The sequence below is a fragment of the Eptatretus burgeri genome, chromosome 10, assembly GCF_056783735.1.
Source record: "Eptatretus burgeri isolate ZD-2024b chromosome 10, Ebu_testis_v1, whole genome shotgun sequence".
Classification (NCBI taxonomy): Eukaryota; Metazoa; Chordata; class Myxini; order Myxiniformes; family Myxinidae; genus Eptatretus; species Eptatretus burgeri.
The window spans coordinates 44,478,826-44,503,666 of NC_140970.1; the positions used below are offsets into that span (position 1 = coordinate 44,478,826).

Consider the following 24,841-nt stretch of genomic DNA (forward strand, 5'->3'; position numbering starts at 1 on the left):
TTTAGCAAAAGGTCATCACAAACTCTATCAATTAAAAACTGTTTCATGCAGCAATCCAATTTCCCCTCTTTCAAACCTCCAGTTTAACTCTGTAATTAATGCGCACACGCACGCACGCATGCACGCACGCACGCACGCACGCACGCACGCACACACACACTACCTGCAGGGCCTGCATCTCCATTGCAAGATGAACATTCATCTGTTCCTGGCAATTCGTTTCCACCTGGCTCCATTGCTAGTTGTTTGCGCCGGCGCTCAACCCCGAGCTCCCGGCATGTTCCGCCACCCTACAGTGCCTGCAACACACACCGTCAGACTGGGATATAGCACAAGTGTTGGCCTAGATTTAATACTTCCTTAATCAACATTGGGTTTTCACATACTTGTGGCATTGATTACAAACAAATGTGTTCTGTGCTAGTTCCAAGAAAATTTGGAATCGATCTAGGCTTTGTCTGGCTCTTGATCTCTTTCAAGTTAAAGCTGTGGATCTCCTCTCACAGGTCCATTCCAAACATCAGGATAGACTGTACAAGGACATACAAGGACCTGACCATTTCCTCTACGATAAACATAGGAAAAAAAAAGGCATTGTGACCGTACATGAGGCTAGGATAGACAAGAGCGAAGTTGATAGCACACCATCGCAAATCCCCACACTTCCCACCTAAAGCACAGCTGAAAGATGGCAAAAAATTCCACCAGGAATGACCCAATATCAAATTTAGAGTTTAAAAATCTTCTGTTTTGACCCGTGTGACCCTCAATCCCCAGCCCTGGGGCATCAGGTCCGGTCAGATGCAAAAAAATCGTTACATATTTCATGCATATACAAATTTCATTTTTTGGTATTTGACCTTTTGACCGCACCCCCAGGGCCTCAGGGGGTGAAACCAAAAATGATACTGCTCTCACACCTTCACACCATGTGCTGGATCATATCGAGCAAGTTTGGTGAATTTGTCCACAACTGTTTCGGAGCAGAAAGCGTCACGGACATATGGACAGACAAACAGTCAGACCCGATTACAATATCCACCCATTTATTTATTTTTTTAACATGGGGATACAAAATAAATGCCGTTGCTAATTGAAATGTGGATACCCAGAGACTTTGGCTTAAATAACACGGAAATTATCAAAATGTCTAAGTAGCACGATCTGATAAATGAAGTTGAGAGAACCTGGAAGTTGAGGATCAGTGCCTTCATCGTTTTGCCAGCGATAGCCAGATACGAGACAGAATGAGCTCGAAAAACATCACAACTCTTGCGAATCCCCTTTCTGCTCTGTTCGCCCCATTGTTTGTCCAAGGTCATCTTCCATCTGCATGGAAGTCGGCCAAAATCACTGCATAGTTGCATAAACAAGGTGCAAAAACCCGATCGTCTGAACGACAGACCAATCAGCATACTTCCATTCATCAGCAAGGTCATGGAATCCTTCATCATGCATGATATCCAAAGCCAACTCCACATATGGCTTACTGACATCTTCTACTCTCCGAGCCAACAAGTACATAGTTCACCTCTCAGTTTTTTGCACAGTTCAGCTCATTCAAATCCTTTCATCTCCTCTCCCTGTCAAGGCTGGAGTGCCCAAAGGCAGTGTACTGGGCCCACTCCTATTCCAGATCTTCAACAATGATCTCTCTGATAACTCTTTATCTATTTGCTGATGACTCCACCCTCTGTCATGAAATCACTCATCATTCAGAGAGGCAGGCGGCAGCCTCTTCCCTCTCTCTGTTCAGACCTTGACAAAATCATGAGCTAGTCAAACACTTAGAATATGTCGATTCATCCTGACAAATCTCACACTCTCAATGTCACTCTTTATCTCCAAAAGGACCATCTCGCAAACCCCCGCCACCCACCTCACCCCCATCTACTTTCTTAACAATCCTCTTGAAGAAGTTCAGTCACTCAAATTCCTGGGTCGATCTGCCATGATCTTCATTGGGAAAACCACATTTCAAAGTTGGCCTCCAAAGCCGGTCGCTGATTGAGCATCCTCCGTCGTACAAACTCCTGCCTTGGCACACCTGAACTCCTATCCACTGACAAGGCTTTCATCCACAGCTTGATATTGAACTGCTCTCCCCTCTGGGTTGGCTCCCTTGCCTCACACCTTGCTTAGCTAAATGCCATGGAAACCAAGACCTTCAATATCATTGGAATCTCTCACATTGAAGCTGAGTCTATGGGCCTCTCACTTTCCCATCGAAGATAGCTCGGTGTCTCTGCCTTCTTCCACCTCTTTTCTGGTCTTACACCCTCTGCTCTCGGCATGCTGCACCTCCCCCTTAGTTTTTGCAGGACACACGTGGTCTGGCAGCAACCCCCTTCTGGTGAAATCCCCAAAATCCAGAATCACTGCTCACCTCCACTCATGTTCTTTTTTTCTTTTTTTTTCCTCGCCAGTGGAATCGACTCCAAATTTTCTTCGATCTCGTTCATTTTCAATTTTTTTTTCCTATAAACCTTCAACACAGCTGCTCACCACCATCTCAGATCATTCCTCATCCGAAACGATGATATTTTCAGCCCCCATTAACACTCCCCAAGCTCACATATTTGCAAGTTTCAAATTTTTCCTTCTGCATTAATCTTGTCCATCCTGTTTTATTTTTTATTATTATTTATTTTGTATACAATGCCGAGGCTCGTATGAGAGCTAACGCACAGAATGTACAACAAGGGGTCATAGATGAGGGGTGGGAGAGGGAAGGAAAAAAACATGTGGAACAGAGACATGAGGAGATCTGTGGAATGGAGAGGGGTGGGGTGAGGTACACAGGGTAAACAAGATGGACACCACAGGGTTCACTTATTCTCCCCTAACCCCCATTCTTCCCATTCATTGTTTGGCCAAGTCTCCCTCTATTTTGTCCCTCTACCCTGCTGCTGGTCTGTTTCCCCCCTCTCTTTCTACTGTTCATTTTGTTCTGTTCCATCCTGATCCATTCTATGTTCTAACTCCTCCGAGCCTCAGCTTTCTATAATAAAACTTGAATCTGTGTGCGCTACTGTTTGTGTTTTATCTACTCTGTTTTTCATTAACTTGAAGTTGTCTGTGCCTTCTGGCCCTATTCTCTACCTCCAACTGAGAAAAAAAAAAAACTACTTGCATCTCCTCCGCCAATCCCTTTTAATAAACTCTCTTTTCAAAATATTACGATATTCCTCTCTAATCTCTTTACATAACCTCCTGTTTCATACTGTAAAACGCCTCTTCTTTATAATCTTTCCTCGCAACTAAGATCTCTCAATTATTGAATCAATCCAGTTGCTCTACATTAAACGCGCTGCTAAAACTAGATTCATTTTATTCATAAAAAATGGTGAAAATAATCAGTTGGTATTATTCATCCTAATACCTTTCATCGTATTATTTACGACATTAAATTTCATTTGCCACACATTTGCCGATTCACCAAAATATCTGGACTGTTCTGCAATTGAAAACCTTCCTCACCATAAATTCAACCCTACTTTATCTTTGTATCCCCTGCAAATTTAGAAAGACTAAATCCTATCATATCATGTAAAGTCTAAACCATTATTACTTGCAAAATCGAAGATTTTTCAGTAGATTTTGTTATTCTGTCTGTTTGTTGCCTACAGGTCACAATTTTAAAATCGATCTTCACGAAACTTCACCACATGGTAGAGTTTGTCATCACGAAGAAGTCTTGTTTTTGAGGTCAAAAGGTCAACAACTAAAGTTTCTAAAATCCTCAATTTTCATCCGATTGACTTGAAATTTGAAGAGGACTTTCATATCAGATCAATGAATTCAACCACCAATTGTTTTTGAGGCCAACATAGGCCAAAAGGACAACATAGGCCAAATTTCTTGAATTGTCAATTTTCATCCGATTGACTGATATTTGAAGAGGAGTTGCATATTTCGTCATTGAGTTCAATCACCAAATATTTTTGAGGTCAAATTTGTTTTATTGATTTTGCAAGTATCATGCTCTGCGCGACGTCTTCTTGTTTATTTATTCGTATGCAGTTGGTGACTGCTTGGCTGCATAATTCTCTGGGTGTGCAGCTGTGGCACTGAGGCAATCAATGGCCCCTGTTACCAGTATGCTGGTAATTATTTTGCCAACCACAGAAGGATGACAGGCTGAGTCAACCCACCTGTTGTTAATTCAACAGTAGAAAACAAGGGCTTGAACTCAAGACCCGATGATCTTAAGACAGCCACCCTAACTGTCGAACCAACATCAAGATATCTAAATCAGTGGAATAAATTTAAAACAATAATAGACATGGAAGTGAGCTTTCGCAGTGTCATCCATTATCCCCCTTCCACCTCAACACACCTCCACCAATTACTACAACTGTAAGTACTATATTGACCCTGACGAACATAGTACTGCTCGGCATCATGCAGGGTCAGAGAACACAGGCCGAAGATAAATAAAAGTGAGCATTTTGCGTCCATTTGATAAACTTTACGAGTGAAGTGCAGCACTCGATTCACTTCATTAAATTCTGAATGAATGTATACAGACACGTAAGCACCGGTGCTTCCGAATGACTGGTGTGGAGATGTGATATGATGTGATGTGGGGTTCTCCTGCATTCATCAGTTTAGTACAGTCAACACCACTTAATAAAATCCCTGCAGATAACACCAACTGCCACTGACTAACAACATGTTCGAGGTAACTGGTTTTACTATATAATGTAATTATTTTTACTTATCACCAACATAACAAAGCATGTGACCGTGTGGAAGCCACAACACAAGGTCCTGAACTTTGTTTTGATGGTCTGAGCGAGACCTGCGAGAGGTCCTCTTGTTCACCCAGGTGAGATAGCTTAGTGCTTGGAAAAAACATGAGTGACCTGGTGTAACACAAAAGCAGGCAGGTGCAATTGACGTTTCAAAGCCAAATTAGCACTCTGTCGATGACTTAGCTTCTTTTGCTACTTTATTTTTTTTTTTACTTTATATTCATTCAGTGTATCTTATTGCCTGACTTCATGTATTCACTTTCGGAAAACAAAATAATGAAAATAAAGCTTATTTTATTCCTAAAACATTTTTTCCCAGACTCTTTGTAAATAAGAGTTGGTTAATTACAACTTAATAACAGCAAACCACGACTTTGCTATTGAGGGGCATTGATTGGAAATGATGTAGATGGGGATAGTGGGGATGCAGATGAGGATTCCCCTTTGTTTTTGCAGAATGTTTTGTGTGATGATCATAAAATTATTATCCATCCCTCTTCTTTGCTATCTTTCCCAGAGGATTATGAGAACAGAGGGCTGACATAATGGCCGAGTGGTTTGCACACTCGCCTCTAAGCTGTCCAGCCTGGGTTTGAATCCGGACCCAGCTATAAACTGTAATCGCAGTGTTTCACAGGCAGGGTGATTCATCGAAGTATGTGCCTGTCCCTTGGATGGACATTAAATGGGGGTCCCATCTGCCAGCATCTGTTAGTGGACGTTAAACATCCCATGGTGTCCTTCACGAAGAGTAGGTGAGCTCTTGCTGGCATCATGGTCAAATTCTAAATTCTTGCCTTAACATCAGCAATGATGCTATCCTGTAGTCTTATGCTGGATACAAATGAAGAAGAAGAAAAAAATAGGGGGCGAGATCAGAGGAGAGGGAGTTAAAAAAAGAAAACAGAGAGAGGCCAATAATATTGAAAGTTATAAATTCTACAGAATCCAGAAAAGAGATGTCAAGCAGGGGTGCCAGGCCATAGAAGACAGCAGTCCCCCTATTTAACTTCAAACAAAGGTCTTGTAGCCTGTGAGTAATTCTGATTTTTGAAAAAATGACTTGGAACAACGATGTCCAATCTGCAGTGTGCTTTAGGAGGCCAGCTTGCTCATGGCTGATGATGTGGCCGATTCAAGACATGGACATGGAATATCTTCCTGTGGACGACCGTGGAAAGAGAACTCATTGCGACTCATCCTCACTCCTCCACCAGCGTAGGTCTGTGCTGTATTTCTGGTGACAACTTCTATGGTACTGTGCTTTGAAGCAAATACGTCCAATCCTCTGATTCACACAAGGAGCCTTTCATCCAGTGTCATTTCTGCTATTTCCTTGATAGTTTCCCCTCCAAATTCAAATCTTGAAGGAGCTTCGGTAGTGCATAAATCCTTAATCTTTGTCTTTTGATGACCTTCTTTGTTACGGAATATGCAGTCGGGCTTGAATATCTGTTTTGCTCCATCTGCCGAGCATCTCCTTGAGCTACATGATGAGCAAGATGGTTCAAGGATTCAATTCAGTAGATTTGGCCCATCTGTTTTGGTTAATGGTAAAACACTGATAACAGTCTTTGTGGTATCCTTAGTTGTCCTCGTATGCAATGGGTATTAGTTCAAAGGTGTCTTCGATCCTTGATGCACAGCCTGGTGGTTGTGCAAGTCGTCAGAGTCGTACTTTTGTGCAGATGTTGCAGTCTCTTATCAGTATATGCTGTTTCAGAGAAGAATGTGAGATGTTCACACTTGGAAGCAATGAAGTGAAGCACACAATCTTCTTTCTTTCTCGACTCGGAAGTATTTACTGTCCCTGCACTTTCTCTTCTTTGTCATCTCCGGTTGATCCATGACCCAGCTTTGGATGGTATCAGTCAGTGTTATCTGCAGGAAAGAAACTCTGACACCAGCATAGCTGCCACCACCAATAATGATGTGTCTACATTAGTTACCACGATCAAACATCACAACTGCAGCAATTTTTTTTTTTGATCGAGTTATTGTGATTACAATTCTCGGATAAGATCATTATTTTTGACATATTCATAATAGTTACATAATTGAAGAAGGAACTCAATGGCTGTTCCAATAATATAGAACACCTGGAACAGAACATGCACATGGGATGGACAGTCTGTTAGGGAACTACACAAACCCCTTAAATTTCAATGTAAAAAATTCACTCTTTCAACATCTCATCATCTATAAATATCGGGTCTAAAGTCCAAATCTATCCAAATACCGGTATGTAGAAGTGACCATAATTTTTCTCATTCAGGACCTCCAAATGAACAATAAAATATCAATCATGTAATGTTAGAGTGTAGTACGTGAATTCTGAATCTTGATCGCCTGTAGACTGCAAAGTCATGTGTGAGGAGCCACAATGTGGATAAATTGGCCGATGATGTAAACTTAATACCTTGGCTGTGCACACTGAAACATCATCACAAGCTATCGAGATTGGTCTCAACATTTTAGCAAGTGATCCCTCTCATAGATACAATAGATTAAACAGTACTTAAGGTTATATATAAATAATCAGAATAGGTCCTGTTAATTCGATTGAGAAATTAAATTAAATGTTTGCTTTGATTATTAACCTCCGCCATCGAAGATGGATGGAGGTTAGTGTTTTCACCCCTTTCTGTTTGTTTGTTTGTTTGTGAACAGTATTACGGAAAAACTCCTCGACGGATTTCGACGAAACTTGGCGGGGGGCGGGGGGGGTTAGGTCTGGTCCAAGGATCATGCCATTAGATTTTGGACTTGGTCCAAAATCCAATATGGCCGCTATGGCGGCCAATTTGAAAAAAATTTTTGAATTTTTTTTTTTTGCATTTCTGCATGTTTTAAGTGATTTCCAACCCCTCCCCACCCCCCCCAAAAAAATTGTTAGAGAAAAAAAAATTTTGCAACTTTTTTTTCAACAAAATTTCGATTTCTTTTTTTTGCATTTCTACATGTTTTAAGTGATTTCCAACAAAAAAAACATGCCAAAATTATAATTGCGGCTGATTTTGGAACTTCAGGTGGATATACCCACGTAAAATCAATTTATGTCTCAAGGAATCTAGTTATGACGAATGAATTGAGTATGTAAAAGTTAAAAGTAAAAGGAAAAGTTGCAAACTATAACTCTGTGAGCACTGTTGACATCAAATTGAATGAATAGGATATCAGGTTCACCTGAGTGACCTAGCAGTATTGGCGGCGGAGGTTTTGCACTCTAACGAGTGCTCCCCCTCTCGTTTATCATTGTGATTGTATGACTGTTCGGATGAATATTAATCAGAAATGCACATTTGATACACCATTGAATTGTCTCTGCACATTGTCCTCAATCCATACACTGAGAGCCTTCTCCATCCTTTCTATGTGGACATTCTGGACATGGGTGACCACTTTGGTAATCGGTACAGTGCTCGCCGCAACACTTTCTCGGATCACCTTCTCGTTCTTCCGTGTGGAGCGAATGGTGGATTTAGTTACTCTATAAGGTCTACTCACAAAGGCCACACTGTCCTCTCAACAGCTGGTCCAGCAGATCCACTTTGTGAGTCAAGATCATCACTTTCTTTCTCTTGGCAGTCATTGCATCTCTGGCACTGGTTTTGCACTTGGGAGGCATGTTTGATCATTGAGTGAATGAGCGTAATGAGAGGCAAAACACCAACCAAGACAGCAGGATGAGAAGAATGATTGAGACCCAGGACATGCTGCACAGAAGTGGTCATGCGGGAATTGTGGGTTACTGCGGGAGGGTGAGTAGTCTGCCCATTATTTGTTGGGGATGTTGGTGGAAGCTGACGTTTTACTCAGCTGGGGGTAGATGTGGTTAAACACTTTAATTATGTTACTCGAGGGAGGTGGGATGGGGTGACATATTCAGCAGCTCATAACAGATGCAGTGAAGCGTCCTTATCACGTGAATGGTGGAACATGCTGCACAGCTCGGTTACAACATAGCTGGTGGAAGATATGTTTACCTCCACCACCGAAAGTGAAGGAGGTTATGTTTTCACACCTCTTTGTCTGTTTGTTACTTGCAAAATCGAAGATTTTTCAAGTATATTGGTTTGTTGGGTGGTCGCTAGACTACCCTTATTCTCAGGTTTTCCATATGTCTGTATGTCTGTCTGTTTGTTTGTATGTAATGGACAGCTCTGGAGGCCAGAGGAGTCAACCGATTTTGATGAAACTTGACTGGGAGGTTCATACCAGGATCTAGTTGTATGCTTTTGAGCACCGTTGCTATGGACGCCACCGTTGTCTAGCAACGGGACTTTGAAATTTTTGAAAAAAAATCCGAAATTTTTTTTTTTTTTTCGAAAATCAAAAATCGGCTTCTGCACTTTTATGCGCACTATAATCAACCTCTTTGTCAAAAATTTTCAGCCCCATCTGTCAAAAACTGTATGATGAGTATGCAATTATATTACTATACGCTTTCACCCAAACGTTTGTGTTGGGATTCCCTAACGTAGGGTTCGGGAATCGAACATAAATGATGAATGGACAGTTGCTCGTCATGTTCCTATATGGAACAACGAACGGCAAAAATGCCATCTGATGTGTTCTCTTATCTACATATTTCAAATTCGCCTTAGTCTAGCAACCACCCATGTTGCCTACCGGCTTGTCGATTTTGTTATTCTGTCTGTCTGTTTGCCTGTTTGCCGCCTGCAGGTCACAATTCTGAACTGATCATCGTGAAACTTTACCAAGTTGCAGAGGTAGTCTCAACTGAGAAGCCTATTCAACTGAGAACTCAGCTACGCACATGCTGAATGCGTAGCCTGGTGTTGGCTCAGTGGTTAGGGTGGTGGCTTGGGATCCTAGGGTCCTGAGTTCAAGCCCCGTTGGCCACTGAATTAATACACCGGGGGGTTGACTCAGCCGGTCATCCTTCTGAGGTCGGCGAAATGAGTACCAGTTCCAGGGTGTGTACTGGTAGAGGGGCACTGCATCAGCGACACAGTCGCGCTTCAAGAAATGAGAGCTACCGCGGCAGCTAAGCTGCTATACGACCACCACAACTAAATTGTGAATTAAAAATAAGCTGTTTTCATTGCCTTTCTTATACATTGATTTTATTGCGTTGTTTCCATAATTGTAAATATAGTCCGAGTTGGTTTAAAAGATATACCAGTATGTCTATTTGTATCAACTATATCGAAGGATTTCATAAAAATGGGGCAAAAACTATAACTTTGAGAAATACTGATTTCAATTCATAACAATATTAAAATAAAATCATTCATAATAAAATCAAAATTCATTACAAACTCTTTAAAGGCGGTCACGTGGTCAATGGTTTTTTCCCTAATTAGTTTTCAATATCAATTAAATTACTATTTTTAGTAAATAAACTTACATAAATAAATGTTTTGAGGGGGGTAATCTGAAATCGTAGGGGGGAGGATGAAATCGATTTCAAGCTCCCCCCAGGGGTAACTTGAAATCGATTTCAGATTACCGGGAGGTAACTTGAAAGGGGGGTAGCTTGAAATCTTTACACCGGCACTCCGGGTACAATAGGCCCATGATCGAAGTTAGTCCTCCCGCGCCGGAACTCTCGCCGGCACTCTCGGCTAAACGTCGTTCGTGACCGTCTAAGACGAGTCATTTGTTGACACTTTCTCTCCATTTATCACATCTTTCAGACGTAAAACGTTTGACTTCTTCGTTCGCTACATTGTCCTGGCGAATAATACACGGGGGGAGCGTCCTCACTGGCCATATTCATCAAAAATCGCCGATCAGCTGCCGGTGATTTCCTCCCTGCAGGAAGCCGCCATCTTGGACAACTCAGCTGGTCACATGACAGTTTGACGTAATTTGCATACGATGTCAGCCGATCTATTGGCTGTCTGGCTGTCGAGGCGTCACGTGACCTACACGTGATCCGTGTGGAGAAAATTCAAATGAGGGAGCGCGGCGAATGCATCGATTTTCAAGAAGAAAATACACAACAACTGCTGCTATTTGAGTGGAGAACTTTTGGATACGTATGTATTTGGATATATACCATCATATTATCAAGGTTTTGTCTACCCCCCCCCTCCCCACGATGAGTGGAACGAAACTTGATTTTCAGGCACTTTCTGAGCCATGGCTGATGGCCTAACAGTGAATTTTAATCATAACCAAATGTACAATTTGATATATCCATGGCAACCTTTGGAGAGGGGGGTGGATTTTGCAAGTATCGAGTTATGCATGACATCTTTTTCTTGTTTGTTGATCTGTCTGTCTGTCTATGTGTTTGTGCGCAGGATATCTCAAAAAGTTGTGGACGGATCCAGATGAAATTTTGTGGACGGGTTCGGTGTGTAACGAGGACAAACTCATTCGATTTTGGTGAAAATGCGGATCCGGATCCGACTACTAGAATTTTTTTAGTGATTCTTCACCATTGAAAGATAGGGCCAAAAATTATATATATAGCACGATATCTCAAAAAGTTGTGGACGGATTTGAACTAAACTTGGTGGACATATTGGGTGTGTGACAATGAAGAATTGCTTCGATTTTGGTGAAGATCCGTATCTGGATCCGGATACGAGAATTATTTAGTTTTTAAAGTGATTCTTCACCATTGAGAGATAGGGCCAAAAATGATATATAGCAAGATATCTCAAAAAGTTGTGGACGGATTTGAACTAAACTTGGTGGACATATTGGGTGTGTGACAATGAAGAATTGCTTCGATTTTGGTGAAGATCCGAATCTGGATCCGGATACGAGAATTATTTAGTTTTTAAAGTGATTCTTCACCATTGAGAGATAGGGCCAAAAATGATATATAGCAAGATATCTCAAAAAGTTGTGGACGGATTTGAACTAAACTTGGTGGACAGGTTGGGTGTGTGACAATGAAGAATTGCTTCGATTTTGGTGAAGATCCGAATCTGGATCCGGATACGAGAATTATTTAGTTTTTAAAGTGATTCTTCACCATTGAGAGATAGGGCCAAAAATGATATATAGCAAGATATCTCAAAAAGTTGTGGACGGATTTGAACTAAACTTGGTGGACAGGTTGGGTGTGTGACAATGAAGAATTGCTTCGATTTTGGTGAAGATCCGAATCTGGATCCGGATACGAGAATTATTTCGTTTTTAAAGTGATTCTTCACCATTGAGAGATAGGGCCAAAAATGATATATAGCAAGATATCTCAAAAAGTTGTGGACGGATTTGAACTAAACTTGGTGGACAGGTTGGGTGTGTGACAATGAAGAATTGCTTCGATTTTGGTGAAGATCCGTATCTGGATCCGGATACGAGAATTATTTAGTTTTTAAAGTGATTCTTCACCATTGAGAGATAGGGCCAAAAATGATATATAGCAAGATATCTCAAAAAGTTGTGGACGGATTTGAACTAAACTTGGTGGACAGGTTGGGTGTGTGACAATGAAGAATTGCTTCGATTTTGGTGAAGATCCGAATCTGGATCCGGATACGAGAATTATTTCGTTTTTAAAGTGATTCTTCACCATTGAGAGATAGGGCCAAAAATGATATATAGCAAGATATCTCAAAAAGTTGTGGACGGATTTGAACTAAACTTGGTGGACATGTTGGGTGTGTGACAAGGAAGAATTGCTTCGATTTTGGTGAAGATCCGAATCCGGATCTGCATCCGAGAATTATTTAGTTTTTAAAGTGATTCTTCACCATTGAGAGAGGACCAAAAATGATATATAGCAAGATATTTCAAAAATGTATTGGGCCTGATATGTTCTCGTGGATCAGGCATTACGGGGCGGAGGTATGTGCTCTACCGAGTACCCTTCTAGTTTGGAACTGTTATGTGCATGGCTCATGGAAGATATGTTTTTGCGTACAGTACTATACAGTACGAGATGAACATACAGCTTGCTTATAGCGTGGCTGGTGGAAGGTATGTTTTGGAACTGTGTTATGTGCGTGGCACATCAATTGTTTTTTTTCACCCACGAATATGCGAAGCACAGGGCCGTGAAGTGAATGTTGAAGCATGTCACAGTTACGCGGGGTCCGTGAATAGCGAATCCACGAATAGCGGGGTCCGACAGCATACCTTTCAACAAACAGTACACAGTGTTAGAAATGAGACAGTAGGTTGCTCAGCAGCCATACCCCCGAAATTTCAGAGTACAAAAATCACTTCACATGATTATGGGTACCCATCACAAGATGTCTAAGTATAATTCCATCACATGATATTTATTGTTATCATCGTTTTTATCACCGAGGACATTCCAAGAAACAAAAATATACCAACAATGTAGAGTACTGGAGGGAGGGCACGGGGTGCACTGGAGCCCTGTCCAGACCACGGACTAATTGCAGAGGGGCAGCAGCATGTCCATGGTTGAGTGACCAGAATGGGATTCAAACTGATGGTCAGAGATCAAGCAGTGTGAAAACAGAAAGGATGATGTCAGCAATGATGATGGATTCCATGACTTTGCTCATAATTCAAAGCAAGTTGACTGGTTTGTGGTTGAGAGTGTCTGTTTTTTCACAGTTCACCTGAATGTGAGTGATAGTAATTGACTTCCAGCCAGAAGGGGGCCATCAGACAGGAACAGCTTGAGGAGAGCAGACAGAAGAGAAGCAGGAGTAGCAGAGAAGCATCTGAAGACGTGGGCATTCATACCATCTGGGCTGGTCACTGATGAAGAGTCCAAGGTCACTGATGAAAACAGAGCTTTTTATACCTTCTTGTATGTGAAAGACACAGATTCCAGAATCAATAATACAGTGGGTATGATAGGATAAGATGGGGGGACAGAACATGATGGGTTTGGTACTTGAGATTTGGAGCCAAAAACTGAGTTAAGACATTCTGCCTTGTCTTGAGCAGAGTTTGAGGTGAATGAGTCGGTGGAAGAAACACCAGAGACAGACTTGACAAGTGCCACCAGGACTTTGATTCAGGAGACTGATTGGAGAGTTCAGCCTTGAGATAGGAAAGATGATGTTTTTTGGGAAGGATAGACATACTTTTATTGCAAGCCTTTTCGTGATGATATACGTTGCCTTCAGTCGGGTTAGCCTTCCATGTTGAGAAAGCAAGATATTTGGGTACCTCACCACATGATTCAGTGCACCAGGGCCGAAAGGATATATATAGGATAGCTGCAGATGGAATGCAATAAGCTGTTACATGAGAGAGAGTAGGCTTTTGTGAAAGTATTCCCAGACAAAATCAATATCAGATGCAGAAGAGGTAATGGCCAATCCTTCTGAGAGAGGGCAGTTTGCTGTTCCTTCCAGGTGGCTTGTGTAAATTGCTAAATTCTGTGGCATTGAGGTCGTTCTGTAACAATACTTAGAGAGATATGAGCTTTGACAAGAAATAGTTAACGGAGCCAAGAGGGGCAGAGTAGAAACAGGAGTGAATGAGAAATTAATCATTAGCAGGTCCAGGAGGGAGGACATACCTGTTGCAGAAATGCGGGTTGGGAAGTGTACATATTGTGTCAATCCACAGAGTCACAGAAGGCCTTTGCTGCAATGCCATGGTTGGTTGTTGCAGAGTTGACACCCAGCCAGTTGGCAAGGTGGCAGTTGAGATCACCACAGCTGAGTAACAGATGGTTGGGATGGATGGTGCCGAGTTTATCCATATAGGTGGAACTAGAGGTTTATAAGAAGTAATCATCTGCATTAGATGAATGGTACACCACAGAGACAACCATTATGTGGTTGTGGAGAGGTATGTACAGCCCGAGGTATTCCAGTTGGCCTGGAGGGGTTCGTGTTGACATTGCTTCCTGCCTCGCATCCTCCCCCCATCCATCCCTCCTGGTGTCAGCAAATGTGTCGTTCTTGATCTCAGTTTAAGGCCACTCTGTCACCAAAAAGTTGGAACTTTTCGTCTTTGTTGTCAGAGAAGCTAATCTGCAGGTGTGTTTGCTTTTATGTTTTTGGCCATTTTGCAATCTCAACACTTTCTCAGCATTGTGAATCCCAACCTATTTTCACACTTTACTTAAGGGGGTTTTGGGCAAATATGCCTTTTATAAGATAGCCTTTCAGTGGCTATCTCAAATTGCCTGAAGAGAACGAACAGTCAGGTACCAAGTGTGGAATTGTGCTACATGCAAGAAAATGAACCCCTTTATGAAGGCAATTTATTACAAAGCTGGCTTTTGTGGGGGTTTTTTTGTTTGTTTTTTTTACCAACAATCCAATAGTGCGGTGACGTTCTCTTGAAAGTAGCTCAGTTTCCAGAAGCTTGGTATCAAAATCCCAAATCCATGGTGCTGCTTCCTTAATCGACATTTGAACCCCCAACCTCTTCGGTACCTGCCGTCATTGAGCGATAGGGTTAAAACGATATAAAGCATGATATCTCAAAAAGTTTTTGGACAGATTCGGACGAAACATGGTGGATGAGTTGGTTAGGTGACAAGAATAAGCCGATTAAATTTTAGTTCAGCTCCGAATCCAGATCCGGCCTATCAGTGGGATACAAAACATAAACGAATCAACTTGACAGAGGTATGTGCTCTACCGAGTGCCCTTCTAGTTTGTGCATTGAACTTAGAATATGTTCCTTTAACAAAATGGCCAATTGTAACTTATATGAGATGATTGATTTTAAAAGGATTTTTTAGTTATCTCTCATAGTGAACTAATTCTGTAGCTGTGATGCAAAAGGTTTCAATCCAAACCGAATGCTTGCTTTTGATGCATTACACATGTGAGAATGTCAAGATTGTTGTTTAAGTGCAAATCAGGATGTATGTGTTGTTAACTCGTAATGTGAATCAGAATCGCCGATTGTTGTTTACTTGTAAATTTATAATGCAAATCAGGACGTACAAGTTCTTATTTACTTGAAATGCAAATCAAGTTGGCTGGATTGTTGTTTCCTTGGAATGGAAATCCAGATCATGTGCGAGTTGCTTTCATGGAGTGCAAATCAGGATGTCTGGATTGTTGTTTATAGTACTTCTTGGAATGCAAATCAGAATGTACTTTGAAATGTACTTCTTGTTGTTTACTTGTAATGCAAATCAGTTTTATATATATATATATATATATATATATATATATATATATATGTATATATATATATGTATATATATATGTATATATATATATGTATATGTATATATATATGTATATATATATATATATATATATATATATATATATATATATACATATATATATACATATACATATATATATACATATACATATATACATATATATATATATATATATATATATATATATATATATATATATATATATATATATATATATATATTTATATATATATATATATATATATATATATATATATATATATATGTTGTTGCTTCCTTGTTATGTGAATGAGAATGTCCGGATTGTTAATTGTTTCGTTGTAATAAAAATCAGGTTGAAGTCATTGCATGGTTGGATTGAACCATTGCTTCCCTTTTGTGATAACAGTATGAATCCATCCACTGGGACCATACTCTGTGCAGAGCGTTGGTGCTGCCGAAGCAGTCTCCTTGGCTATTGGGCACAATCCTGGACGGGTCGCCACTCCGACACAGGATACCAGCATGCTGGCACTCATTTTGCCGACCTCGGAAGGATGACAGGCAGAGTCAACCCCACCTGGTATTAATTCAACAGCCGAGTGGGATTTGAACTCAGGATACTCGGTTCCTAAGCCCACCACCCTAACCATTAAGCCAACACCAGGCATACAGTATGAATGTATGATGTAAAAATCATGTATTTGGAACGAGGTACCTGAAGCTCGTTTCACAGGCAGGGAGATTCATCAATGTGTGTGCTGTCTCTCGGATGGACGTTAAACTGGGCGTTACGTTTGCCGGCATTAGTTGGTGGACATTAAAGATCCCACAGTGTCCTTCACCCTTCACGAAGAGTAGGCGAGCCATTGTAGGTACCCTGAATAAATTCCAAATTCCTGCTCTAACTACTGCTGGGATAGGGATGGCAAACCACCCGACATGACCCTTGGCCAAGAAACTGCTTCGGCAGAACCAACGTTCTGTAACACAGAGAATGGTATATCGGACCGGGACCTGGAGCTGGTTAATTTACTGACTGTGCAAATAGGAATGTGTAGAATCAAGGTGGGTATTTATTAACCTCTGCCATCGAAGATGGACGGAGGTTACTGTGTTCACCCCTGTCTGCTTGTTTGTTACTTACGAAATCTAAAGATTTCGTAAGTATATTGATGACTTCCGTTTGTTTGTTTGTTTGTTTGTTTGTATGTTTGTTTGTTTGTTTGTTTGTTGGCACGATAACTCGAGAACGGAAGAAGCTACCAATGTCAAATTACACCACGTGATTCAGCAGGGTGGTGGCTCGTGCTGATTAGATTTTGGTCAAAATCGGTCAAAGGTCAAGGTCACAGTGAGGTCAAATATTCGATTTTTGATGGTTTGGTACAGATAACTTGAGAACGGAAGAAGCGACCAATGTCAAATTACACCACGTGATTCAGGAGGGTGTTGGCTCGTGCTGATTAGATTTTGGTCAAAATCGGTCAAAGGTCAAGGTCACAGTGAGGTCAAACATCCAAAAAATGATAACTCGAGAACGGAAGAAGCTACCAATGTCAAATTACACCACGTGATTCAGCAGGGTGGTGGCTCGTGCTGATTAGATTTTGGTCAAAATCGGTCAAAGGTCAAGGTCACAGTGAGGTCAAACATCCAAAACATTCGATTTTTGATGGTTTGGTACAGAATCATCGTAGAAACTTCTGGTTGGCGTCGCTACCTTCTCGAGAGACAGCTTTTATTAGACAAGGTCAGAGGTCAAGTTGACGATTTCGTAAGTACCAGTCTATGACTGCTTGTTTGTTTGTTTGTGAACAGTATTACGGAAAAACTCCTGAACGGATTTCGACGAAACTTGGTGGGGGGATTAGGTATGGTCCAAGGATCATGCCATTAGATTTTGGACTTGGTGCAAAGTCCAATATGGCCGCTATGGCGGGCATTTTGAAAAAATATTTCAATTTTTGTTTTTGCATTTCTACATGTTTGAAGTGATTTCCAACCAAAAAAAAAATTTGTTAGAGAAAAAAAACCCCAAAATTTTGCAACTTTTTTTCAAAAAAATTTCGATTTTATTTGAAAAATATTTGATTTTTTTTTTTTTGCATTTCTACATGTTTTAAGTGATTTCCAACCCAAAAAAAATTTAGAGAAAAAAAACAGAAATTTTGCACCTTTTTTTTTCAAAAAAATTTCGATTTTTTTTTTGGCATTTCTTCATGCGCATCGATCTAGTTTAGTTTTTTCAATCGTGGTTCAGTAGAGTCTGATCTGTTTTGACCTACAATGAATAGGATATCAGGTTCACTTAAGTGACCCAGCAGTATTGGCGGCGGAGGTTTTGCACTCTACCGAGTGCTCCCCCTCTCGTTGTTATTGTGTTAGAAAGATATGACAAAAAGAACAAGGTGGTATAAAAGGTTTATTATTAAACCTCCCCCTCCCCCTTCCTAGCTTCCCCTTCTTCATCCTCCCCTCCCCCCCTCTCACCCTACACCTGCCTCCTCTCTCTCTCTCTCTCTCTCTCTCTCTCTCTCTCTCTCTCTCTCTCTCTCTCTCTCTCTCTCTCTCTCTCTCTCTCTCTCTCTCTCTCTCTCTCTCTCTCTCTCTCTCTCTCTCTCTCTCTCTCTCTCTCTCTCTCTCTCTCTCTCTCTCTCCTTCTTTCTCTCCCCCCTCTTATTGTCAGCGAAGCAACGGGTTGTATTTGTGAGTCAATAAATAAAATTTTAAAAGCAGAACCTCATTCAGGAATCATTATTTTGATGTGAAACAGGTGTATTACAACATGTAACAGACAAACATCACCCTAATATTACTGTAAGAAATGAGCATCACCCACCCTCATGGCACATAACAAAGGCTATTGCTTTCCCACTTGGGTTGGTATTCTAACCTGCAATCACAGGGTTACATTCCAGAAGCACAACATGTTGAGATAACCAAGAACCTTGTAAAGATGATATATAGATGAATACAGGTTTACATCCGACTGTTCACGATGAATCATGGTGGAGTTTTATCGAGTGATGACACACCACAATTTCAAACTGCATTTTCTCAATGACAACCAACAAAGTCTGAGAAAAGTACATTTGTAATTTTATCACAGAAAACAATTTGTACCAAACATTTCTGTTTGAGAGGCCTTGCTGTTTCATACGTGAGTTGAGCCATGAGGCAGAATGAGGAAATTATCATCTAATCCTCTCACCATTGTGACTTAGGTGACCTGATTACGCAATTGTACTGATTGCAATTTTCATGTTCACACCACCCCATGATGGCAATGAATTGTGCTACATACGACACTTCATGTAGTGTTGTGTGTCGCATTTAAAATTCGTGTAGTAAAGCACATGGAAAACCTTAATGTAGAGGATGAAGGATTATACGTAGGAATAAAGAGGTGTGCCGTAAACAAGTGAAACCAGAAATGCCTGGACACAATGCAGTTTTATCATCATGTTTCAGCAAAAGTAAGAAAAAGCTGAATAACTCCTTTTTGTAAATGAATGCAGGATGGATTTTGTTTCTTCCTGTCTATATATTACCTATGCAATTTCAGTCCTAATTTCCCCCATCGTTTATCACTGTAGTACAAGGTGTTCTAAAAAGACCTGGACAACTTTGTTTGTTAATAAATTTATTACCACAAATTATACAATGATAAGTTTTATTTTAGATGATACAGAAACTCGTATAGTTTTTTTTCATTTTCAGGTTTGGTGGTTTAATGTAAAACAAAATGGTGACTCCATAGGAGAAAACTCAGTGCGTCGAATGGTTCATCGAGAAAAAAAATCTGACACGCAGCTTCAGCGTAATTTCCGCACAATGTATGGAAGGAATCCACCTTCATTGACTAGTATCAAGGAGTGGTACAAGAGGTTTAAGGAGACTGGAAGTCATCAGAAACAGAAAAGTACCGGTCGATCAAGCACAAGTGCAGCAGATGTTGAACGAGTGCGTGAATCATTTCAACAAAGTCCCAGAAAATCAATTTGATGTGCATCCAGGGAACTGGGACAACCAACCACCACTGTACACAGGATTTTGCATGAAAGACTGACGCTTTATGCCTGTAAGTTGCAGATTCTGCAGAAACCCAAGCAAAATTACGGACACAAACGCAAGGCGTTTGCCTTGGAAATGCTCAGTTGCATAGAGGATGACAAAGATTACCTGCAAAACATCATGTTCACAAATGAAGCTTGCTTTCATGTATCGTGGAAGGTCAACCCACACAATGTGAGGAACTGTGGCTCTGAAAACCCCCCATGTGATCATTGAACATGTACACGACAGTCCAAACATCAATGTGTGATGTGGCCTTCTCCATGAGCACTTGGTGGGTGCGTTTTTCTTTGCGGAGGATACAGTGACCTTGATAATTTACATGAACATGTTGGAAGAATTTGCCTTCCCACATATTGAAGACCTGCAACTCGATATCATTTTTCAACAGGTGAGCGCTCACCCTCATTGGGCCTTTGTCAATTGAACCGTCCTGAATGAAAAATTTCCAGGTTGCTGGATTGGCCGAGATGGGCCAACTGCCTGGCCCCCCGAATTACCAGGCATACTCCCCCCTCCCCCCTTAATTGTTTTTTTCTGTGGTGTTTGGTTTATGATGTTGTCGACAACAACAAGGTGGCAAGCCTGCAGGATCTTTGTTCTCAGATCGCAGCTGCATTCGCACTGGTGGATACAAACATGCTGAGCCGAACATGGAAAGAACGCGTGTACCACCTTGATGTTCTGTGCATGACAAACGGAGGTCACATTGAAGTGTATTGATGGTGTGCACAAAACTTTATGAGTTTCTGTATCATATAAACCAAAGGATATTGTTGTGTCATTTGTGGTTCCAAATATATTAACAACCAAAGTTGTCTGGGTCTTTTTGGAACACATTGTATAATAATATAACATTGGAACAGACTGTATAATAACCCGGGTCCAGGTATAATACAACATATTTGGGAAATGATTTGTTCTTCATTTAAAGACTTTCAGTGAACATTTCATTCCTTTTTGTTAATATCACATTAGTGATTTAAATGACAATGGAAAATGGTGTGTTGACCACATAGTCCATTCAGTTTATTTGGGTATATCACAAAACATACATGGGATGTAAAAAAAAGTTATAAGAATGAGGTACTCATATTCACCCAAAGAGCACAGATTTATGAAGATGAGGTAACAAGTGTAAAATATACCAGAGTGAAGTCAATGGTGCACCATCGCACATCCCCACACTTCCCACCGAGAGCAAGGTTGAAAGATGGCAAAACGTTCCACCGAGAATGACCCAATATCAAATTTTGAGTTAAAATTTTTTTCCCCATTTTGACTCCTGTGTCCTAAGTTCCCACCCCAAGGAGCATGAACTGGGGGTGAAATCCAAAAACATTGTTACATATTTCATGCTTCTCCAAATGTTGATTGCATATACAAAGTTTCATTTAAAAATGTGCCCATATAATTGCACTTTTTTGTTTTTGACCTTTTAGCCGCGCCTCAGGGGGTGGAACGAAATGACACTGCTCTTGCACCTTCGTGCCATGCGGTGATAACTACCAAGGTTGGTGAATTTCCACCCAACCGTTTAGCAGTAGATAGCATGACGGACGGACAGATGGCGCCGATTACAGCACCCCCTGTTTTTTTTTTAAGTTTGGGGATAATAAATAATAATGAATGAAATCACAAGGACCATTGAACGAGGTATACTAACTGCTATGCAAAGCGAGAAGCTTACATTTTCGACATTAACCATTCGTCGGAGCAAGCTGCTTCAATCGGTGAATCGACCATATATTATGGTGACATTAATTTTGCTCCCACAAAGGGTTAATGCTCAAAACATTAGCTTCTCCTTGCTTCCCAGCTCGGTTAGCATACCTCGATCAATGTTCTGCTGATTCCATTCATTGTTCTACCTGTCCAGTGATGTAGAACGACAATAAAATTCATAAGCAAGACTCGTTTTTCATAAATAAATAATAGCTGCAGCAGTGGTCAGCAGTGTCCCTACTTAGACTATGAAAAGTAAGCAGCTTCCTGGAGGATAAACAAGCAGAATGACATGCTTAAACTGACATTGCACATGATCATGTGACATGCTGAACTTTCCAAATCCTGCCAATCGGTGTTTATTGTGATTGCCTTTTTCCAAGTGCGTTCTGTCTGTATTGCGTTCTGTTGCATTATAAGCTTTCAGCAAAAAGTAAATGCAAGAGCAAAGGAAATCGGGCAGAAAAGTAAGGGTATTTTCTTTTAGTGAGTAAGGAAATTTGTATTCACATATGCACCATGGGAAACTGGCCAAGCAGCATCGACAAAACGACCAGCATGTCAAACGTAAATGTAATTTTAAAATTTGCTTTTGTGACAAAAGTAAGGTACATCTGCATTCAGGTGACACCGTGCTGCTTCAATCAGTGGATAGACCATCTGTTACGGCAGCCCATCCAGGGATAGAATCTGGCCTTAATCTGTTAAGGAGTGTCAATCCTTAAGCCGTTTCTCTTCGGGTCTGGATGAGGCTTTTACAGTGGGTTGACATCTCACAATTTTTATTTTTATTTTTTTGCTCAGTATATCTGTTCTCATGTGGATGTTCCATATTGATAATAAAAAGTAATCACAAATATTTGCTGCTAGTAATGCTCTTCGTGCTGCAAGGAAAAATAAATTGTGGACAAATCAAATCTGAGATTTCTTAAAGTAAATATTGACTGCATGCATAATAAGTTCAGGGTTAAATCGAAAATGTGGATTGTGCATTGAGGCTCATTCTTAACTCTACAATGACGAAGGCTGTAGGAGACGCTTGCACATGTATGAATTGGGAAACGGCGAGATATGTTACCAGAGTTTCAGGGCTCTGCCCCCTCAGGGAAAGTATCAAGTTCTGAGCCTGCATAGTCAATGATGATGGACACTGCCAGTAAAATGGTCGACTTTCTGAGCCTTTGTCTTTATTGACCAAAATGTGACTTGGTTGTACTCATGTATTCAACAGTGTAGTTCTCATACGATTTGTGATTACCAGAGGTGGCAAATATACTTGAACCATAACCTAGATATAACTTGATCAGGTGTTACGAGATCCAGAAAAGTATGTTGCCCATTTTCATGTGATTTGTGAGGAAATGTGTCTTCACCATTTTGACTTGAATTCAAATGACAGTATGACCACGAAGCTGCCAATTCACTTCCAACAAGGAAATTAAAAGGCAGAGCATCAGCTGCGAAGGCAGAGCATCAGCTGGGGAATCTGGGAAGCCTTTGCCTTCTGGGATGTTGACCTAAACTTTATAAGAGACACTTCACTACAAGGAAGTACAGTATAATAAAATGATGCATACCTCTCCTCCAAAGATCACAATAAAATGTGTCCCCCTACTATCGTAGATACATAAAAATAAGAGACATTTGTGATATGATGCACTCAGAGTAGGCCTACTCTATTGGCAGTGGTGATATGATGAAATATCAGCATGACCATAGATAAAGTGAGTGATGAAGAAGTATTACATCACCTGGAAGAGGCAAATAAGTTTACAGATTTTATTGTTACAGCTCATCTGAATAATTAATATGAAACTCATGGAAAAATAAACAAAAACGCATGCAACAACAAGCTGATTTCGGTCATGTTGATGAAAAAGTGGCAATATTTAAATGTGAAGAATGTGTGCTTAAATTCTGATGGACCCAATTTAAATTAAATCCAAGATAATTGTTTCTACCAAGAAAAATGACTTCAGGGATCAGACTAATAGAAGTGACTGCTGGATATGAAAATGATGATGATAATATATACCATCACCTGAACTAATTGAAGTTTTCTTTTTCAAGTATGCACGACAGGAAGGGCATATTCTGGAGTGATCATTGGAGAAGAGGTATTTATCATATATGTCATCTCTTGTTGGGACTTTCTTCTTTAAAAGTGGTATAAAAAAAAACTTCTCTGCGAAGAATTCTGAATACCATTTCTGATGGATATGAAAATTAGGATGATGGTGTCAAAGAAAAATTATGTACCATACCATACTCTACAGTGTTGCTGCTGCCAAATTAGTTTTTTGGTACATGTTATACCGGTTGTACTTGGTAAGGGGTAAAGACAATTCTCATGTATGTACTACTTATGAATGTCTTTACAGCTGGAGAGGAACTCACATAGAGTTTGAAACATCAAAGGGTAGCTTTTCATGGTTGCTTCATGCAACTTCTTTGGGTAGCAGAGCAAGGTTGGAGTTTATATACATATATATATACATGTATATGTATATGTATATGTATATGTATAAATATATATATATATATATATATATATATATATATATATATGTATATGAAACACAAAAACATTTGCATGTATCCATCCATCCATTGGAATAATATTCCATGCAGAGCATTGGTGCTGCTAAAGCAGTTTCCTTGGCTATTGGGTACAATCTGGACAGGTCACCACTCCAACACAGGAGCTGTCACTCATTTTGCTGACCTCAGAAAGATGACAAGCAGTCATGCCCACCTGATATTAATTCAGTAGCCAAGTGGGATTTGAACTCAGAGCCCTAGAATCCCGAGCACACCACCCTAACGCGTGCATATGCATGGATCCCCATTAGACAACAGTCCACACCAAAGTACCACCACCACCACCACCACAGAGACTTCAGCCTGGTAACTGTCAAAAACACAAAGATTATATAGTTATTACCATCAAACAAAACCAAGGTTTCAGTCTTGTTTACCCTCATCAGGCTGGTATACCATACCCATAAATATCTCACCAATGATGACCACATTTGTCGTTTATACATCAGATGCACCTCCTGACTATTATGGTAAGCATCGCCACGGATTATGTCTCACATGGTAAAACCGCATAATCCGCACAGAACAACCATTCATCTGCCACCCAGACAATTGTTCCTGCTAATGCAAACTTGCATACACACGTGTGTGCATATGGACACTGTCCAATGGACACGAATGCAAATTTGCATTAGCAGGAACAATG

The 24,841-nt window shown here is 40.5% G+C and overlaps 1 protein-coding gene across 14 annotated transcripts in view; it reads right to left on the reverse strand.

The window, feature by feature from the left end:
• Positions 1 to 24,841, reverse strand: part of LOC147018441 (membrane-associated guanylate kinase, WW and PDZ domain-containing protein 1-like) — a 324,904-nt gene that overhangs the window by 216,140 nt on the left and 83,923 nt on the right. For 10 of the 14 annotated variants that reach the window (XM_085898077.1, XM_085898078.1, XM_085898075.1 and 7 more), the window contains one exon: positions 164 to 299. In XM_085898077.1, the coding sequence (XP_085754203.1) occupies positions 164 to 236 (73 nt within the window). In that variant the 5' untranslated portion in view covers positions 237 to 299. Of the gene's footprint in view, positions 1 to 163; positions 300 to 10,233; positions 10,259 to 10,490; positions 10,601 to 24,349; positions 24,506 to 24,841 lie in introns of those variants that run through there. The other 4 variants (XM_085898074.1, XM_085898083.1, XM_085898072.1 and 1 more) reach the window with 3 other exon arrangements.